Source organism: Musca domestica, unplaced genomic scaffold (assembly GCF_030504385.1).
Source record: "Musca domestica strain aabys unplaced genomic scaffold, Musca_domestica.polishedcontigs.V.1.1 9, whole genome shotgun sequence".
In the NCBI taxonomy this organism is placed as follows: domain Eukaryota; kingdom Metazoa; phylum Arthropoda; class Insecta; order Diptera; family Muscidae; genus Musca; species Musca domestica.
In genome coordinates this window covers 17,870,448-17,889,201 of record NW_026712435.1, presented here as the reverse complement: position 1 = coordinate 17,889,201, position 18,754 = coordinate 17,870,448, and the positions used below count along the sequence as shown (strand labels likewise).

The 18,754-nt window shown below is 35.8% G+C and overlaps 1 protein-coding gene across 7 annotated transcripts in view; it reads left to right on the top strand.

Moving 5' to 3' along the window:
- LOC101894333 (alpha-tubulin N-acetyltransferase 1) overlaps positions 1-18,754 on the top strand; it is a 151,309-nt gene that overhangs the window by 67,396 nt on the left and 65,159 nt on the right. For all 7 annotated transcript variants that reach the window (XM_059131754.1, XM_059131755.1, XM_059131750.1 and 4 more), the window contains 3 exons: positions 10,393-10,565; positions 10,737-10,892; positions 17,264-17,638. In XM_059131754.1, the coding sequence (XP_058987737.1) occupies positions 10,459-10,565; positions 10,737-10,892; positions 17,264-17,638 (638 nt within the window). In that variant the 5' untranslated portion in view covers positions 10,393-10,458. The remainder of the gene's footprint in view (positions 1-10,392; positions 10,566-10,736; positions 10,893-17,263; positions 17,639-18,754) is intronic.

Sequence of the window (18,754 nt, the reverse complement as noted above, 5' to 3'; positions counted from 1 at the left end):
TTTTGTTTGTGAAGAGCGACACATTATTTTGCAATCGCGAAGAAGAAAAACAATATTAAAATGTCGCTTACATACATACATACATACATGGAATGAAATGGAAAAATAACTGTTTGTATGTATGTCGACAAATGTAATCTGTAATTATATAGACATACTTACACACATACCTATATTATTTATTCCATGTAAAGCTAAAAAAATATATATTATGTATAAACATACACATTCCCATACCTATATATGTTTATGAAACGACCGACCAACACATTTTATTGTTGCACTTTGCTGGGGGTAATTTACAACGTCAGCAGAACTGAAAAAAGAAACAAAACAACGTTCTTAAAGAAGAAGAAGAAAAAATATCTTATCAGTTCGGTTTTGTAAACTTATGAAATTCTATACGACAATAAAATATCTTTTTGAATGAAAAAAATCTCATAAACAACAACAAACTACAATGGCAATTTACAACAAAAAAATCACTCAAGATTGTGGAAATGTCGTCATACAAACGAATTGAATGCAAACAAAAAAATATGATTGCAAGGCAATTTTAATGATTTATTTGTGAAAGCCCCGCCTCCCATCTTCCTTCATCAGCGAAATTTTTGTAATTGCAGCTGATTTTTGTCGAGTTCATTCACTGACTGACTGGTCCAAAAAGATTTACATCGAACCAAGGTTGTTTATTTCAATTTTATAAAGAAATGGGGGGCTGCTAACTTGGATTTTTTTAAATATATTTTAATTACAGATTGTATTGAAATAATACATTTTAAAAATCGAACCGTTGAATATTGAACGTACATCAATTCGAGGAATGCACGTATGCAATTTTGCCCCTGAGACTCATAAATATTATTAAAAAAAACTCATGGCGTTTGGGAGATTTTTCTAAAATCTTTTGAATTTTTGATCAAGATCGCACACTGTCGTAAAACAAGTACTTCTCCAATGAATTTGGTAGCCTTGAATTGATTTTTGAAAGTATAAAGAAACTTTATTTATCAGCGACAAGTCCACCCTAGAAATTTAGATTCGTTCCAACAGTTCGTGTTAGGGCTTTAAGTATTCAAAGTGCACAATTTGTTCAGTTTGATAAAAAAAAATTTAATCAAAACTTCATCGTACAAAATTTTCCTTTTTAAAGGTTTTTTTTTTTTTTTCAATTTTTCCTTTTTCGGAAAGAATAATAGGAAAATATATAACTGTTTGCACCGAAAAGTCTTCAAAATCTTTTATTTTTAAGTTTACCGAGGAGGATACCATTGCACCGACATCCAAATTTTCTGTCAAAAATTATTTCAACGTCTTCATAGGCAAACCATAGAAATCAACAGTGACCTCAATATCAATTTTCAGAATAGACTTTCATTCGGTACTTTTCGTACAATAATAGTACACATTTCCGAAACCACCTCCATATACCCATGAATGTCATATTTCAGATTTCAAGTTTTTCCTGTTCACCCAATACGAAATTGTAGCAAATATAGTACTATTTAGTACTTTTCGTATGCTTGTAGTTCACAATTCCAAAACATCTCTTTATTACAAACCTAGCACCAACAGGGGACCCAATACAAAAATTCAAAATTTCAGCCTCATCCATTCACCCTACCATTCAATAGAGATCGCACATTAAGTACCACCTTCATATATTAAACGTACATTCCAACCTTGATTCTCATTCCAAATTTCAGCTCTATCCGTTTACATAATATGAAATGGTACCATTTTAGAAGTTTAGTACCATTTTAGAACTTTTCAAATTTCCAAAAACACTTTGGCACATCTATACTGCACTCCATCAGAGACTCTCATTCCAAAATTTCAGAATTCTAGTTACATTTTAGTACTTTTCGCACCCTTTTAGTACGAATTTCCAAAACCCAGCCTTATCACACGCGAACACACCAAGACTGACCCACGTGGAAATTTTCAAGATTCTTGCTTCAGCCGTTTCGTCTAGGCGTGGATTCTCAGTCAGTCAGCTATTTCACTACCTGTTTATATATTTAGTTGAGGGATGCAGTTTTTTTTTTTTTTTTTTTAACTTTTCATGTTCCTTCCAAATATTAAAAGTTCGGCCCGACCGAACTTAGTTGCTTTTTTACTTGTTTATGTTGGAAAATTTGTCTTAAACATTGGCTCATGGAAAACTGAGCTGCTATATTATGATCCGCAAAACCGCGGAGACTTTTATGTTTATTAAAAAATCAATGTTTTGCGTTGTCATTTTTTCGCTAACACACTTCGAGAATCCCAGCAATATCGAGAACATTTTTGACTTAATACTTGCTTACGTATTCAATCAATATGTCTTAATAATAAACAGATGGAGGCAGGGCATGATTGTTTGTTTGTACATATGTATACACGTATGCATATATTTCCTTCAATATTTGCATTGTGTATCAAGATTATTAGTATGGCCATTCAAATAAAATTTTGAGAAGGAAGAAAGGGGGGGCTTTTTATAAATGTAACCAAAAAATAATCGAATAAGTTCAATGAACTGCAATAAAGAAAAATAAGAAGAAGAAGGGGAAATTAAACGGTGGGTATTTTGGGAATTAGATATGTTAATTATAATGAAAAAATGTGTGTGTATGTACAAACAATTGTCATCATATCCGCTAAGTACTCTGAACAACTAAATGGACGCATTTAATCTAGTAATCTAATTGAACTCCAAATGAAGAAAATATGGCTGCAACGAATAGGTGACATTGATTGTCGATCTCCACGTTAATCACCTTGATTGGCAGCAGATCGTTCGACTTCATAACCTCGGAATATTCAGTATGCATGAGTGGACCAAATTGCTTGAATATCGAAGGCGGTCTCGGATAAACTCGGATAAACCTTGAAAAGCAGGGTATATTAACTTTGTCATTCCGTTTGCAACATCCCTAAATATTCGTCGTAGACCCCATGAAGTATATATATTCATAATCACCAAAAAATTCTAAGCCGATATAACGATGTCCGTCTGTATTTTGAAATTTGACTTAGAGCTTAAAAATTTGGCAGATCACCCAATACCAAATATTGTATAATTATAGTATAGATTTCCGAAACCACCTCCATATGTCCAAATTTTGTACAATTATAGTGCTTTCGTACAATCATAGTACATATTTTCAAAACCATATGTCCAGAATACACAATAACAGGGACTTTCGAATTCCAAGCACTATCTGTTTACCCAAATACAAAATTGTACCGATTAGAACTTTTCCTACAAATATAAAACGCATTTCCGAAACCACCTACCTAATACAGTTCGCATACTAAGTACACATTTCCAAAACCACCTTCATTTATCCAACTTACTTTCCAGCCTTGATTCTCATATCAAATTTCAAGTTTTTAGCTCTATCCGTTCACATAATACCAAATGGTACCATTTTAGAAGTTTAGTACCATTTAAGAACTTTTCATAACCGTAAAGTTAAAGTTCCCAAAAACGCTTTGATTTAACTATCCTGAATTCCTTCAGTGACTCTCATTCTAAATTTCACTCCATTTCTAGATCACTTCGTTTGTCAAATACGAAATTTCCAATAACGCAGCCTTATCAGAAGCCTACGCAAACTGTACGATTACATAGTTTGGCCTCCTGAAACCAGAGACATGTTTGTAACATGGAGAAGATAGACCCATAGTTACTTTTGAGGATCTTCATAGAATCACTTTCTGAACCGATTTATGTATGCTAGCCCGTCTGCCCATGTATTTTTGTTAACAAAATGCAGGTTGCATTTATTATCCGATTCAGGTGAAATTTTCCATACAAGATTTGTTTGGCCAAGGACGAACCCTATTGGAATTGGTGGGAATCGGTTCAAATTTAGAGGTAGCTCCTATATATATCTTCAACTGATTTCGGGTTAATTGTGCATCAAATGACTGATATCGGCCCAAATGAACTGAATTTTGGCAATTCCGACTGAATTCATCCTAGAAACAAGTACTTAAATGAAAATCGGTTCAGATATAGTTATAGCTCCCATATATATATTTCATCCGATTTGGGGTTTTAAGTCCCTCACATGCGTAATATGCACTCCACAACAATGATCTTTGGTACCAGATATCAGATACAGCTCAGCTAAAAATTTGTGAAGATCGGTTCAGATTTGGATATTGCTCCCATACATATCTTTAGTCGAATTCAGGTTTTTCGTGCACCAAATGGTTAATATCAGCCCAAATGGAGTGAATTGTGTCACATCCGACCGAATTCAGTCTAGAAGTAAACACATCAAATTTTGAGAAAATCGGTTCAGATATAGCTATAGCTCTCATATACAGGGTGAGATAAGAAAACTGTAACCTATTTCAGACTGCTGTCATATCTGAGCCACTCGTGTCAAATTTTAGCGTAGCCCGACGTCAAGGAAGTGGACGGAAGAAAACAGCAACATCAGCAGAAATGGTTCGAAAAGTAAAGAAGCGACTTGATCGAAATCCGTGTTGCAGTGGCCCGAAAATAGCTCGTGAGCTGAACATATCGAAATATTCCATTCGGCAAATATTGAAAAATGAGCTCGGCGTAAAGCCATTGAAATTCCAAAAAAGTGGAAGAACTTACACCGCAACTGAAAGAAAATAGACTCAAAAGAGCTAAAGTGTTGCTTCGTTAGCCATTTGAAGGCCATAATTCGTGCCAAATGTGACTCATTCGAACAAATCTAAACTTATTCTAAAATTTGATGCTATTTCCGAAATGCTCATTTCATTCAATAAAAAAAATGTAAAAATTATGGCTTTTGACTTTGTTGCAGTTTCTTTATCTCACCCTGTATAAGTTGCATCCGATTTCGGTTTTTAAGTCCCTCATATGCGTAATATTAACTCCACAACATTGATATTTGATACCGAAAATATGAAATCGGTTCATATTTTTATATAGCTTCGATATACACCTTCGTCCGATTTTACGGTTATTGCTCACCATATATATAATATCTGCATAAATTGAATAGCCCTTCCGGTATATTCGGTATATCCTTACTGGACCTTAAAATAGTGTCTCCTTTTAAAATTTGTATATTCATATTAAACAACTATTAGAAACCCAATGCCTTAAGAAAGAGGTAGAAAAAATACAAAAATTTTAATTTCCCAGACTGGCAGTCATGAAAATCATCCCGACATGGCCGTAAATTTTGTTTGTTTACCCATTTGGCCAATAATGTTTGTTTTATTGAGTAAATGAGTAGCTGGCAGATTACTTTGGTAATAAAAACAATAAATATTGATTTCCTTCGCCAGGCGTTAAAAATTATAGACTAGCGTGAACGAACGAATGAACGAACCAGCGTCATATCCATTTCAGAAAATTACAACATTTAGTTCCACCTGTGTATATGATTTGGTTTTCTTTTGTTCAAGGTTTTTTCCTCGTCCTTTTGCGGAAGGATAGCTTAAAAAGTCGGAATATTTTGTTTAGTTTCGTACAGCTTAATTGGCTTTTTTGTACCGACCGTTTGCAGTTAGATGTTCAAGGTTAAGGAGTATCGTTTAGTTTTCCATCGTTTTTTGCCACCTGTGTGACCAGCGGAGGCAGTGGCAGCAGAAGAAGGCAATTGGTGTTATTATAAGTAAAACATTTTCACCCTGAAAGTTTGTGGCAAATTGTTGTTGATGTAGTTTTTCACAACTGTTCGTATCCGATGATAATGCGTGCCTGAGAAATTCAAAGAGTGTTGGGTATATTTTGACGTTTTAATTAGAGGCTATTTGTGAATGTGGGAGGAAATTGCCTTTTTAGGCGGCCAAATGGATGTTAAACAATAATCCAAAAGGATATAATCACGGCTTCAATCGGGTTTCTAATAAACTATTATTTTTCAAATGACGGAGACCTTGCATTGATTTTTCCTTGAGAAGAAATCAAAAAAAATGTTTTTAAAAATGTTTAAAAATGTTTTTTTAATGTTTCTAATTTTTGTTGAGCAACCCAAAAAATATTCGTCAAAGATATAAAAGTTATTCGACATAAAATTCTACTATAGGCCCTTGTACACATCAAAAGTCTAAATCTTACCTAAGCCTTAAGGGCTAAGTACATAAGAAGCTTGAAGTCATGGCTAGGCATATTTTGTGACATTTCACAAAGAGATTACAGAGCCGCACTAAAATCCTGCCGTCGTTTTCCATTATTATTTGACATTAGTATGCCTAGCCATGACTTCAAGCTTTTTATGTACTTGCACCCTTAGATTCGTTCCAACAGTGTTGGGACTTTTAGTACTCAAAATGCACAATTTGTTCAGTTTGACAAACGTTTTAAATCAAAACTAAATTTTCAGTCTTTCAAGATTCAAGTTTTTCCTCTTCCGGATAGAATTAAAGGAAAATGTTAAAGTTTTACACAAAAAAGTCCTCTGAATCTTTCAGTTTGAATTTTATCGATGAGCAAAACTATTTCAACGTCTCCATAGGTAAACCGCAGAATCCAACAGAGATCTCGAAATCAAAATTTAGAATATTAGTTCTATCCCTTCACCTAATATCAAATTTTTTTAATATTTAGTCAAAACAATCTACATTTCTTCATCATAAACAGCAACAGTGATCCAAAAATAGTACTATATAGTACTTTTCGTACAACTATAGTACGCATTGGCAAAACCCCCAGAAGATCTCAGCACTAGATACCAACGGAGATCTTAATATCGTATTTCGGGATTCCAGGTCTTTCCCCTCAACCAATACCAAATGTGGTACCATTCAGTACTTATCGTTAAATTATGGTACTTATTACAAACCCATGTCCATATCTAATTTCCAGATATCAACGTAGATCTCATTATCAAATTTGAAGATTCCAGCCCTATCCCTTCACCCAATATCAAATTTAGTACTATTCGTACAAATATAGTACGCATTTCTAAACCATCCCTCATATCTTAATAAGAGACACCAACAGTGATATCAAATTTCAGCTCTATTCCTTCAAGCAAAACCAAATTTGGTACTGTTTAGTACTTTTCGAACAGTACGCATTTGAAAAACCATCTCAATTCTAGATACCTACAGATTTATCTATTCATTTCAATATCAAATTTCAGAATTCCATCTTTATTCCATTGACTCAACACCAAATTTAGTAACATTTAATACTTTTCGTATAGTTTTAGTATTTATTTACAAAGCAGTCCCATATCTCAATCCTACGCACCAACAGTTATCGCAATATGATATTTCACTGTTTCAGTTCTATTCCTTCAACCAATACCAAATTTAGTTCAATTTAGTTCAATTTAGTACTTTCCAAACAACAATAGTATGCATTTCCATACCAACCTTTAAATATTAGCCTCAGACACAAACAGTTATAAATATCAATTTTCCGATTTCCTTCAACCGAGACCAACTTTAGTACTTTTCGTACAATTATAGTACACATTTCCAAAATCACCTACATATCTCAATTACAGATACCAACAGACAACTCAATATAAAATTTCGGGATTCCAGCCCAATCCCTTCACCCAATGCCAAATGTAGTACCAGTCAGAACATTTCTTACAATTATAGTACACATTTCCGAAACCACATCCATATGCCCACGCTACATATGAACGGCGACCCTAATACTAAATTTTAAATTTCAAGCAATATCTATTCACTCAATACCAAATTTAGTACCATATGGTAAATTTCGTGCACTTGTAGTACACATTTCTAAAAACAACTCCACATGTACAGGCTACACATGAGCAGCGATCCTAATGCCAAATTTCTGATTTCAAGCTCTAGCTGTTCACCCAATACCAATTTGTAGCAAATATAGTACCATTTAGTACAATTATAATACAAATTTTCACAACCACATCCAGATACCAATAGAGAGCTCATTATCAAATTTTTTGGATTCCGGCCCTATCCCTTCTCCCAATGCCCAAATTTAGTACCATTTAGTACTTTTTTCGTATAATTATTGTACACACTTCCGAAGCCACCTCCATATGTTCAGGATACACATGATCAACGACCCTAATACCAACAGGGACCTGAACAGGGACAAAATTTCAATATTCCAGCTTCGACCGTTCACCCTGAACCAAACTATTCCAAATTCCAATAGAAGTACATTTTAGTACATTTTAGTACTTTTTGTAAATGCCAATTAGTTCCAAGTTTTCATCATGCTTCGCACATTGTCCTATTTGTTGTTACATTAGATCTAATGTCAAGTTGGTATATATAAAACCAATCTTTTGGTAGATCTCCCAAAAAGGGCATACTTTAAAAAGTGGTCAAACGCTATAGGTAGTTATCTATCGGAACACCGACTGCACTTCTATTGAGATCAGATTAGTTATCGCAAACTTACAGTGAAGTTTCTGAGGATTCAAATGCAGAGCATAGATTTGCTCGTTTTCACTCGGAATTGAAACTTGCTCGCGAGCGGAAGTGTTAGAGCGAATTTTGCTCCCACTCTAAAACTAACGAAGCATGCTCACCCTTTTTCGAGCGACTTCGAAAAATAGAGTACACTCGATTTCATTTTTCTACTCCCAGAACTTTGTACAACAAAAAATACCCTAGTGTGACTTTTTTCCGCACAAAACCGTAATTTTTCTGCAATGACTCCTTTCTATACCCTACACCAATCTATGGTCATTCCGTTTGTAACTCCTCGAAATATTCCATGATAGACCCTACAAAGTATATATATTATGGACCAGCGTAAAAATCTAAGACGATCTAGCGATGTTCGTCTGTCTGTTGTATTCACGTTTTCGTTTCTTCTTTCGAACGATTTGAGATAGAAGGCTAACATTTTGCATACATGCATAGTTTACCAGTAGCCAAGTTAAGTTCGTAAATGGGCCATGTATGCAGGTCCACGTCTTCACATAGTCTCTATATAACGGTACCACCCGATATTCGGTATTTTGATGGTTTCAGCAACATTATTTATCGGAATCGTTTTTAATGGGTACTACAACCTATGGCAAAAAATTTCGCAGGCAGGTCCTCGTCTTCGTATATTCCCCGTATAATGGTACCTCCCTATATTCGGTATTTTGATGGTTTCAGCAACATTATTCCCCGGAACCGTTTCAAATTTCGTATTGGAAGATCTTAATGGATACTACAATCTATGAAAAAAAATTCCGTATGCAGGTCCACGTCTTCGTATAGTACCCATATAACGGTACCACCCGATATTCGGTATCGTTCGGAATCGTTTCAAATTTCGTATTGGAAGATCTTAATGGATACTATACTTCGTATAGTCCTCCCGATATTCGGTATTTTGATGGTTTCAGCAACATTATTCACCGGAATCGTTTTAAATTTCGTATTGGAAGATCTCAAAGGGTACTACAACCTATGGCAAAAAATTTCGTAGGCAGGTCCTCGTCTTCGTATAGTCCCCATATAAAGGTACCACCCGATATTTGGAATCGTTTCAAATTAATTAAATCAAATAATCGGAATCGTTTCAAATTTCGTATTGGAAGATCTTGATGGACACTACAAAAAATTTCGTAGGCAGGTCCACGTCTTCGTATAGCCCCCATATAACGGTACCTCCCGATATTCGGTATTTTGATGGTTTCAGCAACATTATACACCGGAAACGTTTCAAATTTCGTATTGGAAGATCTTAATGGGTACTCCAACTTTTGACAAAAAATTTCGTATGCACGTCCACGTCTTCGTGTATCTCCCATATAATGGTACCTCCCGATATTCGGTATTTTGTTGGTTTCAGCAACATTATTCATCGGAATCGTTTCAAATTTCGTATTGGAAGATCTTAATGGATACTACAACCTAGGACAAAAAATTTTGTATGCAGATCAACGTCTTCGCATAGTCCCCATATAACTGTACACCCCGATATTCGGTATTTTGATGGTTTCAGCAACATTATTCCCCGGAACCGTTTCAAATTTCGTATTGGAAGATCTTGATGGGTACTACAACCTATGGCAAAAAATTTCGTAGGCAGGTCCACGTCTTCGCATAGTCCCAATACAACGATTTTCATTTAAGTAGTAGTTTTCGGATTTTTTTCTTGGCAATTTTTCAAGTTCCTACCGATCTTTTTTACTTCTTTATTTTTTAATGATCTCATTCATACCGAAATAGTTTATTAATTTAGTCTTCCTTACATGGCTTCTGTTTTCAAGCGTGACGTATTCGGATAATAAACACATTATCAATGTTTTTATTAACATCCCAATGAAGATCTTGACATTAAACCAAAGTAATTGCTGGTAACCGTACAGTCGCACACACACACACACACGTTAAATGCATAATTTTCATTCATGTTGTGTTTCGCTCCAATTATTATTAAATACTTATTTTTGCAATTTTTAATATTGTTGTTGTTTTTTTTTTTGTTTTCAGATCTCACAAGCGCTTGCCACCACTTTGAAACGAAAGTAGGAGAAAAATCAGAAAGAAGACGACACAATGGTTGAGTTTCGCTTTGATATACGTCCCCTTTTCACACAGCCGATAGTCAAGGTTACTTCGAATCTGCTGCCTCACACATTTCGTGGAGATCGGCGTCAGTGTCTGTAAGTAACTACATACAGATTTATTCATGCGTCTTCATGTTCACCATGTCATCCCTTTTTGACTTCAATGACACCAAATTGTCCGGATATGGTGGTGAATATGGCGATGTCTTTATGCTAGGCATTTAAAAACAAAAAAAAAAACTAAAACCTTGTCCCTTTGCCTTCCAGAGATGCCACATCAAAGATGTCCGAAATAATTGATCGTCTGGGCCAGCTATCGGCCAATGCCCAAAAACTCAACACCCCCGTGACGACAGCTCAACGTTTGCGAATGTCTGAGAATCAAACAATTTATTTGCTGGCCGATATCAATCAAGGAAATAAGTGAGTTTTATTTTTAAGAACTTTCGTTGGGTGTTTTTTATACCCTACACCACATAGTGGTAAGGGTATTATGTCTTTGTGCATTTGTTTGTAACAGGCAAAGGGAAACGAGATGGACCCATAGTTTCTTTTGATGATCTGCATAGAATCACATTCTGAGTCGATTTATGCATGTCCGTCCGTCCGTCTGTCCATGTATTTTTGTAAAAAAAGTGCAGTTCGCATTTATTGCCCTATCCAGATTAAATTTTGCACAAATCATTTATTTGGCCCAAGGACGAATCCTATTGAAATTGGAGATAATCGGTCAAAATTTAGACATAGCTCTCATATATACCTTCGTCCGATTTGCCTTTTAGTGGCCACCAAACGTGTAATATCAGCCCGAATAGTATGGAATTTTGCACATACAACCAAATTAGGCCTGAAAATAAGTATGCCAAATTTGATCGAAATCGGTTAAGATATAGGTATAGCTCCCATATATATTGTTCATCCGATTTGTTATTTTTGTCCCCTCGCAGCCGTAATATGCACTCTGTAACAACAATATTTGGGGAAATATATCAAATACAGCTCAATAATACATTTGCTAAATTTTATCGAGATCGGTTCAGATTTGGATATAGCTCCCATATATAACTTCGTCCGATTAACCTTTTATTGTGCACAAAACGTCTAATATTTGTCCAAATGGGATGGAATTTGGCACTTACGACCGAATTGAGTCTAGAAGCTAGTATGTCAAATTTGGTGAAGATCGGTTCAGATATAGCTATAGCTCCCATATATACTGTTCATCCGATTTGTTATATTTGTTACCCACAGCGGTAATATGCACTCCGTAACAACGTTATTCAGGGAAATATATCAAATACAGCTCCGAAATATCTTCGCTAAATTTTATCGAGATCGGTTTAGATTTGAATGTAGCTCCCATATATATCTTTATCTGATTTCAAATTAATTGTGCACCAAATGGGCAATACAAGTCCGATTTTAAAAGATACAAATGCTACGGCGTATTTAGTCCTTTAAAATTTAAATTATAATTATAATCATAGCGTGTATGATTGAATTCTCCCAAAAAAACTTTTAATTATTATGCGGAGCTCTACTAAATTAGCAAACAAAGACATAAAATGGTAAAGACTAGACAAAATGCATTCTGAGCAAAAGGTTTGTGGCTATACTACCTTGAATAACAGCTCATGACAGAGGCAAGTTAATATAAAAAACACAATTATAGGAAAGAATGACAAATAAAAATTTGAATAATACAAAATATTGGTTTCAAAGTTCTATTCCATATACCTTCCAAATAATTGCATACTGTCTTAGCGGTTTAAATTGCTTAACATTGGTAACTATGTTGTTACGATATAATAACAACAGAGGCATTTTTCACAGAGTTGCCATATTTTACTCCGTCTTGTCCTATCTTTACACTTCTATGTCTTTGTAGCAAAGTGGTGTAGGGTAACATAAAGTCGGCCCGCCCGACTTTAAGACTTTCTTTACTGTTTTTTTTTTTTTGTGTTGGCGCCTTCAGCTGCTCTCCCTCTCTTATTGGAAATTCAAACAAGTGTTATAAATCAATTTTAAAGTGGCTATTTCAAATAATGACCGATTAGATATGAACGTTGGGTTTTTGTGCCCCGCCATTCATTTCAGCTTAATTTCATTTGGCAATTTGTGTTAAGCATTATTAGAGCATATCATGAAAGCATTTCTCTGTCTGAAATTTTCCACAAACAGAACAACACACATGTCTGACTTTTGTGATGTGTTATAAATATGAGTTATAATTTGAGTTTATGAAACACTTGAAATGCATAGTTTGGATAGAAAAAAATAATGAAATTGTCGAGGACTGTACTTAAATTTCGGCCTTGGAATATAACAGGCTCTTGCGAACATAATTACGATGTCATTCCCTTTATAGAATACCGAAATATTCATCTCAGAACTCATTTCAAAATTTCGATTAATCCTGCGATTACAAAATTTTAGGCAATTGAGCCAATGATTTAATTGTCAAATGAGTAAAGTTCGCATGTGTGATGTAGGTATCTAGACATAAAACAAATATAAAGTGACATTGTGCAACACTGGCAAAAGTTACTAGAAAACAAGTAAGCAAAGGCTATAGCCGTGCGGGGCCGACCATGTGATACCCTACAACCCTACAATATGTTAGAAGTCCCCTTATGTCCAAATCCATTTTGGAAGATTTTGTTTTTGAAATTATGTCACGGAACACTGCCCAATATTTACGCACTCACTCGTGCTGTTAGTCGTTGTTCTTCCCTGTCAGGCGTGTCGATTGGCTTCAATTGTGGGATCAGGAATTCTTTTCTGTTTTTGATTCATGTGAACCCCTAATTATTTTGCAATCATCTCCAAAAGCAAGAGGTCCCTCTGTATATTATCAGACTCATCTGTATGATTTGCTTGTCTACGATATTTGGCCTTCCCTGTCAGGCGTGTCGATTGGCTTCAATTGTGGGATCAGGAATTCTTTTCTGTTTTTGATTCATGTGAACCCCTAACTCATCTATATGATTTGCTTGTTTACGATATTAGGCCATAAAAATCAGCATAAAAAATCCAGAAGTATCGCCTGTATGTTATTTTCATTATGTTATTTTCAGCGTTTTCACACAAAAGTAGTGGTCTATTATACCCGCTGTTCTAAACTCTAACTTTATGCGAGATTTCGTGTCCATTGGTTTCTATTTGTGACCGTTTTAACGACTGAAATGAAAATTGTTAGTCCATTTCAACCCATAAATATATTGCGGACATCTTTGAGCCTAACCCTAACCTTATGAAAATTTTCGTGAGGATCGGACGATAATTGCAATCTGTATATAAATACCCAAACCTGTGTTGTAAGGTGAAAACATATTACAGAATATACACTTCAATATATAAATCAAATTAAAAAAATCGCATGCGATAAAAAATATGAAAAAATAAAAAAAAAAATCACAAAATACTACAAAATCTATATTAACATCAATATTGGCATCTTTTTATGCGATTTATTTTTTTCTTTTTGTCAAAATCGGTCCAGCCATTCTTGAGATATAAGCATTCTAGCTAACATCCCCTCCTTTTGTATATTTTTCGCTATATATATCCGATATATTTACAATCGGTATCTACGTTACGGTCAGAATTGACCTGTTCGTCTACTTGTGATTTCGCCGGGTTTAAAAATATTCGCGGTTTAAAGGAGAATTTGACTTTTATCGAACACAAATGTTATGGTCAATTTCACCCACTAAATATTGGAAATTGGAAGGCTTCTGCCCAGCCCTAAGCTCTAGCCCCATGCAAACTTCCGCGTCAATTGGTCTATAATTGCGACCTGTAGAACAACTGCAAAATCAGTAAATTTTTCAGTTTTGGTCCTTTTCAACTCCTAAATATTATGCGATCATCTTGAAAAGCAATAGGCTTCTATTCTGGCCCTTCAAATTTTGCACATACCAAATTTTTTATTTGTATTGGATAAAGTATGAAAATGAAATACTTCGGTCGACAATATCTGCTACCTCACGCACACTTTTAACATTTTCTAAAAATAATCACATAACTCATATAAAGTGAGGGGAAGCAGTCGATATAGTCCAAAGCTGGCATGTTGCAATATTTATATCATGTTTATTTATGTTCGATACGAAATGGGCAATATTGGCCCATTGGCTCGGAACCTACTACATAGAGGGTCAACAATTTGAATTTGAATCATAACAGAAGTCAAAATACCTTTAAATCAACGAACATTGGCTGAGGGTATACATCTGTCGCCAAAACCAACTGATATTTTCTAATTTGTTTTATCGATTTTAAGTGGCCAATGAAAATCCACTGCGGAGGGTACATAAAAAAAGATTAATATACAGGGTGAGATAAAAAACTGCAACAAAGTCAAACGCCATAATTTTTAAATTGTTTTTCAAACTTTTATTGAATGAAAACAAAAAATGTCCGATATAGCATCAAGTTTTAAAATAAGTTTAAATTGCTTTGAATTGGTCATCTTTGGCACGAATTATGTCCTCAAACGGCCAATGAAACCGTCACACTCTGCCCGAATGTTGCTCTGCGGTATTTTGACCCACTCCCGGCAAAGCGCTTGCTTGAGGTGATCGTCACTTTGGTATTTTTTAGTGGCAACCTTGCGTTCTAAAATACTCCAAAACACAATAGTCCAACGTTAATCCACCAAAATCCGGAGATTTTGGTGGCCATTGTGCGCTGGAAATGAAGCGGGGAACCCCAATTTGTAACCATTCTTGGGTGGCGCGTGCTGAGTGCAAAGGTGCTGAGTCCTGTTGAAATGTTAGCGTGCAAAATGTTAGCGTGCCCAAGGCTTTAATACACCACCCTCCAGAATATTCGGCATTTATTTTGATGCCACGGTAGATTAATACGAGCGGACAACCATCATCGGTTGTTATGGCGGTCCACACCATCACCATGGCCAACCGAAGGTGCACATTTTAAGCAAGTGAACACGATCATTTTGTTTGATTACAAACTGCTAGACAACGAATGTTTTCTCATCGGAGAAAACCAAATTCGGCAGTTCACCACTTTCGGCCAAGCGAAGCCACTCTTTAATTCTTTTGAGTCTATTTTCTTTTTGTTGCGGTCTAAGTTCTTACACTTTTTGGCTTTACCCCGAGCTCGCTTTTATACCCTCCACCATTCTATGTAGGATATATTAACTTTGCCATTCCGCTTGTAACTCCTCTAAATACTCATGTCAGACCCAGCAAAGTATATATATTCTTGATCAGCGTAAAATTCTAAGTTGATTTAGTGATGTCCGTCTGTCTGTATGTCTGTCTGTTGTAATCACGTTATCTTTCGAACGAATTGAGATAGAAGGCTAAAATTTTGCACACATGTTTATTTTTCCAGTAGGCAGGTTAAGTTCGTAAATGGGCATGTCGGTCCACGTTTTCATAAAGCCCCCATATAACGGTACTTAGCGATATTCGGTATTTTGATGATTTCAGCGACATTACTCCCTGGAATTGTTTAAAATTTAGCATTTCAAGTTCGTAATGGAAGCTACAACTTGTGACAGAAAATTGTCTGTGCAGGTCCACGTCTTCGTATAGCCCCCCTATAACGGTACCTCCCAATATCCGGTTTTTTGATGATTTCAGCGACATTACTCACTGGAATTGTTTTAAATTTGGCATTTCAAGTTTGTAATGGATGCTACAACTTGTGACAGAAAATTGTCTGTGCAGGTCCACGTCTTCGTATAGCACCCCTATAACGGTACCTCCCTATATTCGGTATTTTGATGATTTAAGGGACATTACTCACTGGAATTGTTTCAAATTTGGCATTTCAAGTTTGTAATGGATACTACAGCTTGTGACAGTCTGTGCAGGTCCACGTCTTCGTATAGCCCCCCTATATCGATACCTCCCAATATCCGGTTTTTTGATGAATTTAGCGTTATTATTCACCGGAATAGTTTCAAATTACGTATTCAGAGTTTGCAATGGGAACTACAGTCTGTGACAGAAAATTATCTATGCAGGTCTTCATATAGGCCCCATATCCGGATTTTGACGATTTTAGGTACAATACTCCCCGAAATTGTTTGAGATGTCGTATTTGAAGTTCGTCAAGGATGCTACAGCCTGTGACAGAAAATTGTGTAAGCAGATCCAGGTCTTCGTATGGCTCCGATATAACGGTACCTCCCTATATACGGTATTTTATGATGCTATGATGGAAAATTCTCACCAAAATGCTTTTGTACGCTAGTCAACAATATAATGAGCGGTCACTGGAATAATTTTAACAGCTGTCGGACGAGTGGCTTAGAAATGACAGCAGTCTGAAGTTGGTTGCAGTTTTTTCATCTCACCCTGTATGTTGGGATTGCCAGAACGGAAACTCAATTCACTTCAATGGTGTTCTATTTCCAAAAAAAAAAATGTGCATTCGTCTGCAGTGATTCGAGTAACCCCCACCACCTCAGATCCCTAATTACATTGTTAAGAATTCAAATAAATTATTTCCAATTTACCATTTTCTATTTAATTAAATTGTACCATTATTTCCTGCGACATATGTTGTTCGTGTTGTCCTTATTTTCGAACCCCCTTCCCTTGACAATGAAATTAATTACATTTTAAATGGGTCTACATTTTACTTATTTTCGGCATTATATACCCACAGCCATGCATAGTGAATGCGTGATTTTTTTGTCGTATTTATATTTATATTATTTATTTACAAGCTTTTTACATTTCCTCCTTCAAGTTAATTAATATTTTGTCAGGATTTAGTTCATATTTTATTGTATTGTCCTTTTTATTTTCTTACAGTGGTGCTGTAATTGGTTTGCTCAAGGTGGGCACCAAAGACCTTTATCTGTTCGATGAGACCGGTCAGACGCGTAAGGTGGAGAACACCCCCTGCATTTTGGATTTCTACATACATGAATCGCGGCAGCGAGCTGGCCTGGGTAAGGACCTCTTCGAGACCATGTTGGCGGATGAAAAATGGACACCCATTAAATGTTCAGTGGATAGGCCATCAGAGAAATTGTTGGGTTTCCTCAAGAAACATTATAGTTTGGTGCGTACCATACCACAGGCTAATAATTTTGTGCTCTACGAGGGTTTCTTTGATGACGGCAGCAGTTCGGCGGCGACAAAACAAACAAATGGTGCTGGCAACGGAATGTACATCACAAATAGGTAAGTGGGAAAGTAAATGATGTCGTGTCGCTTATATATTTTTTCTGCCTCTCCCCCTTCTACCCAACTTTTCTTCTGGCCATAATGTACATAATCACAAGGGGGCAGGGGGTGGTTGGCTATGTAATTAATTTTCCATTCTTGGGGTCATTTTATGTTAAAATTGAACGGAAGTTCTAATATTTAGTTGTATGATTGTGAAATGGAACGAAACGTAACGTAACGTAACATGTTTGTATGTGGTAGTTGTCGTGGTTACTGACACGTTGGTTGACGTGTCTTAAGGATATTCTACACGAAAACGTTTGATATAGACGCCGCGTGCCAAGCACCTAACATTATTACTAGTCAAGAGTCATGTGTCTGCCTTTGTTATACCCTTCACCATAGTATGGAGGGTATATTAAGTTTGTCATTCCGTTTGTAACACCTCGAAATATACATTTTAGACCCCACAAAGTATATATATTCTTGATCAGCATAAAATCGTCCGTCCATCCGTCTGTGGAAATCACTCTAGGTTTCGAACGAATTGAAGTAGATTGATAAAATTTTACTCAAATGTATATTATGTCTGCGGGACTTTTGGTATTGAAAATGGGCCATGTAGGTCCACGTTTTGGTATAGTCCCCATATAACAGTACCTCCCGATATTCGGTATTTTGATGATTTTGTTACAAATTTGGTATTTGAAGTTCGAATTGGTACTACTACAGCCTAAGACAGAAAATTGTCTGTGCAGGTCCACGTCTTCGTATAGTCCCCATATAACGGAACCTTCCGATATTCGGTTTTTTGATGATTTTAGCGACATTATTCACCGGAATTGTTTCAAATTTGGTATTTTAAGTTCGTAATGGATACTACAGCCTAAGACAGAAAATTGTGTGTGCAGTTCCACGTCTTTGTATAGCCCCCCCATATAACGGTACCTCCCGATATTCGGTATTTTCATAATTTAAGCGACATCATTCACCGGAAATCCTTTAAATTTGGTATTTGATGTTCGTCATGGATGCTACAGCCTATGACAGGAGATTTTCTGTGCAGGACCACGTCTTTGATAGCCCCCGATATAGCGGTACCTCCTAATATTCGGTATATTGATGAATTTA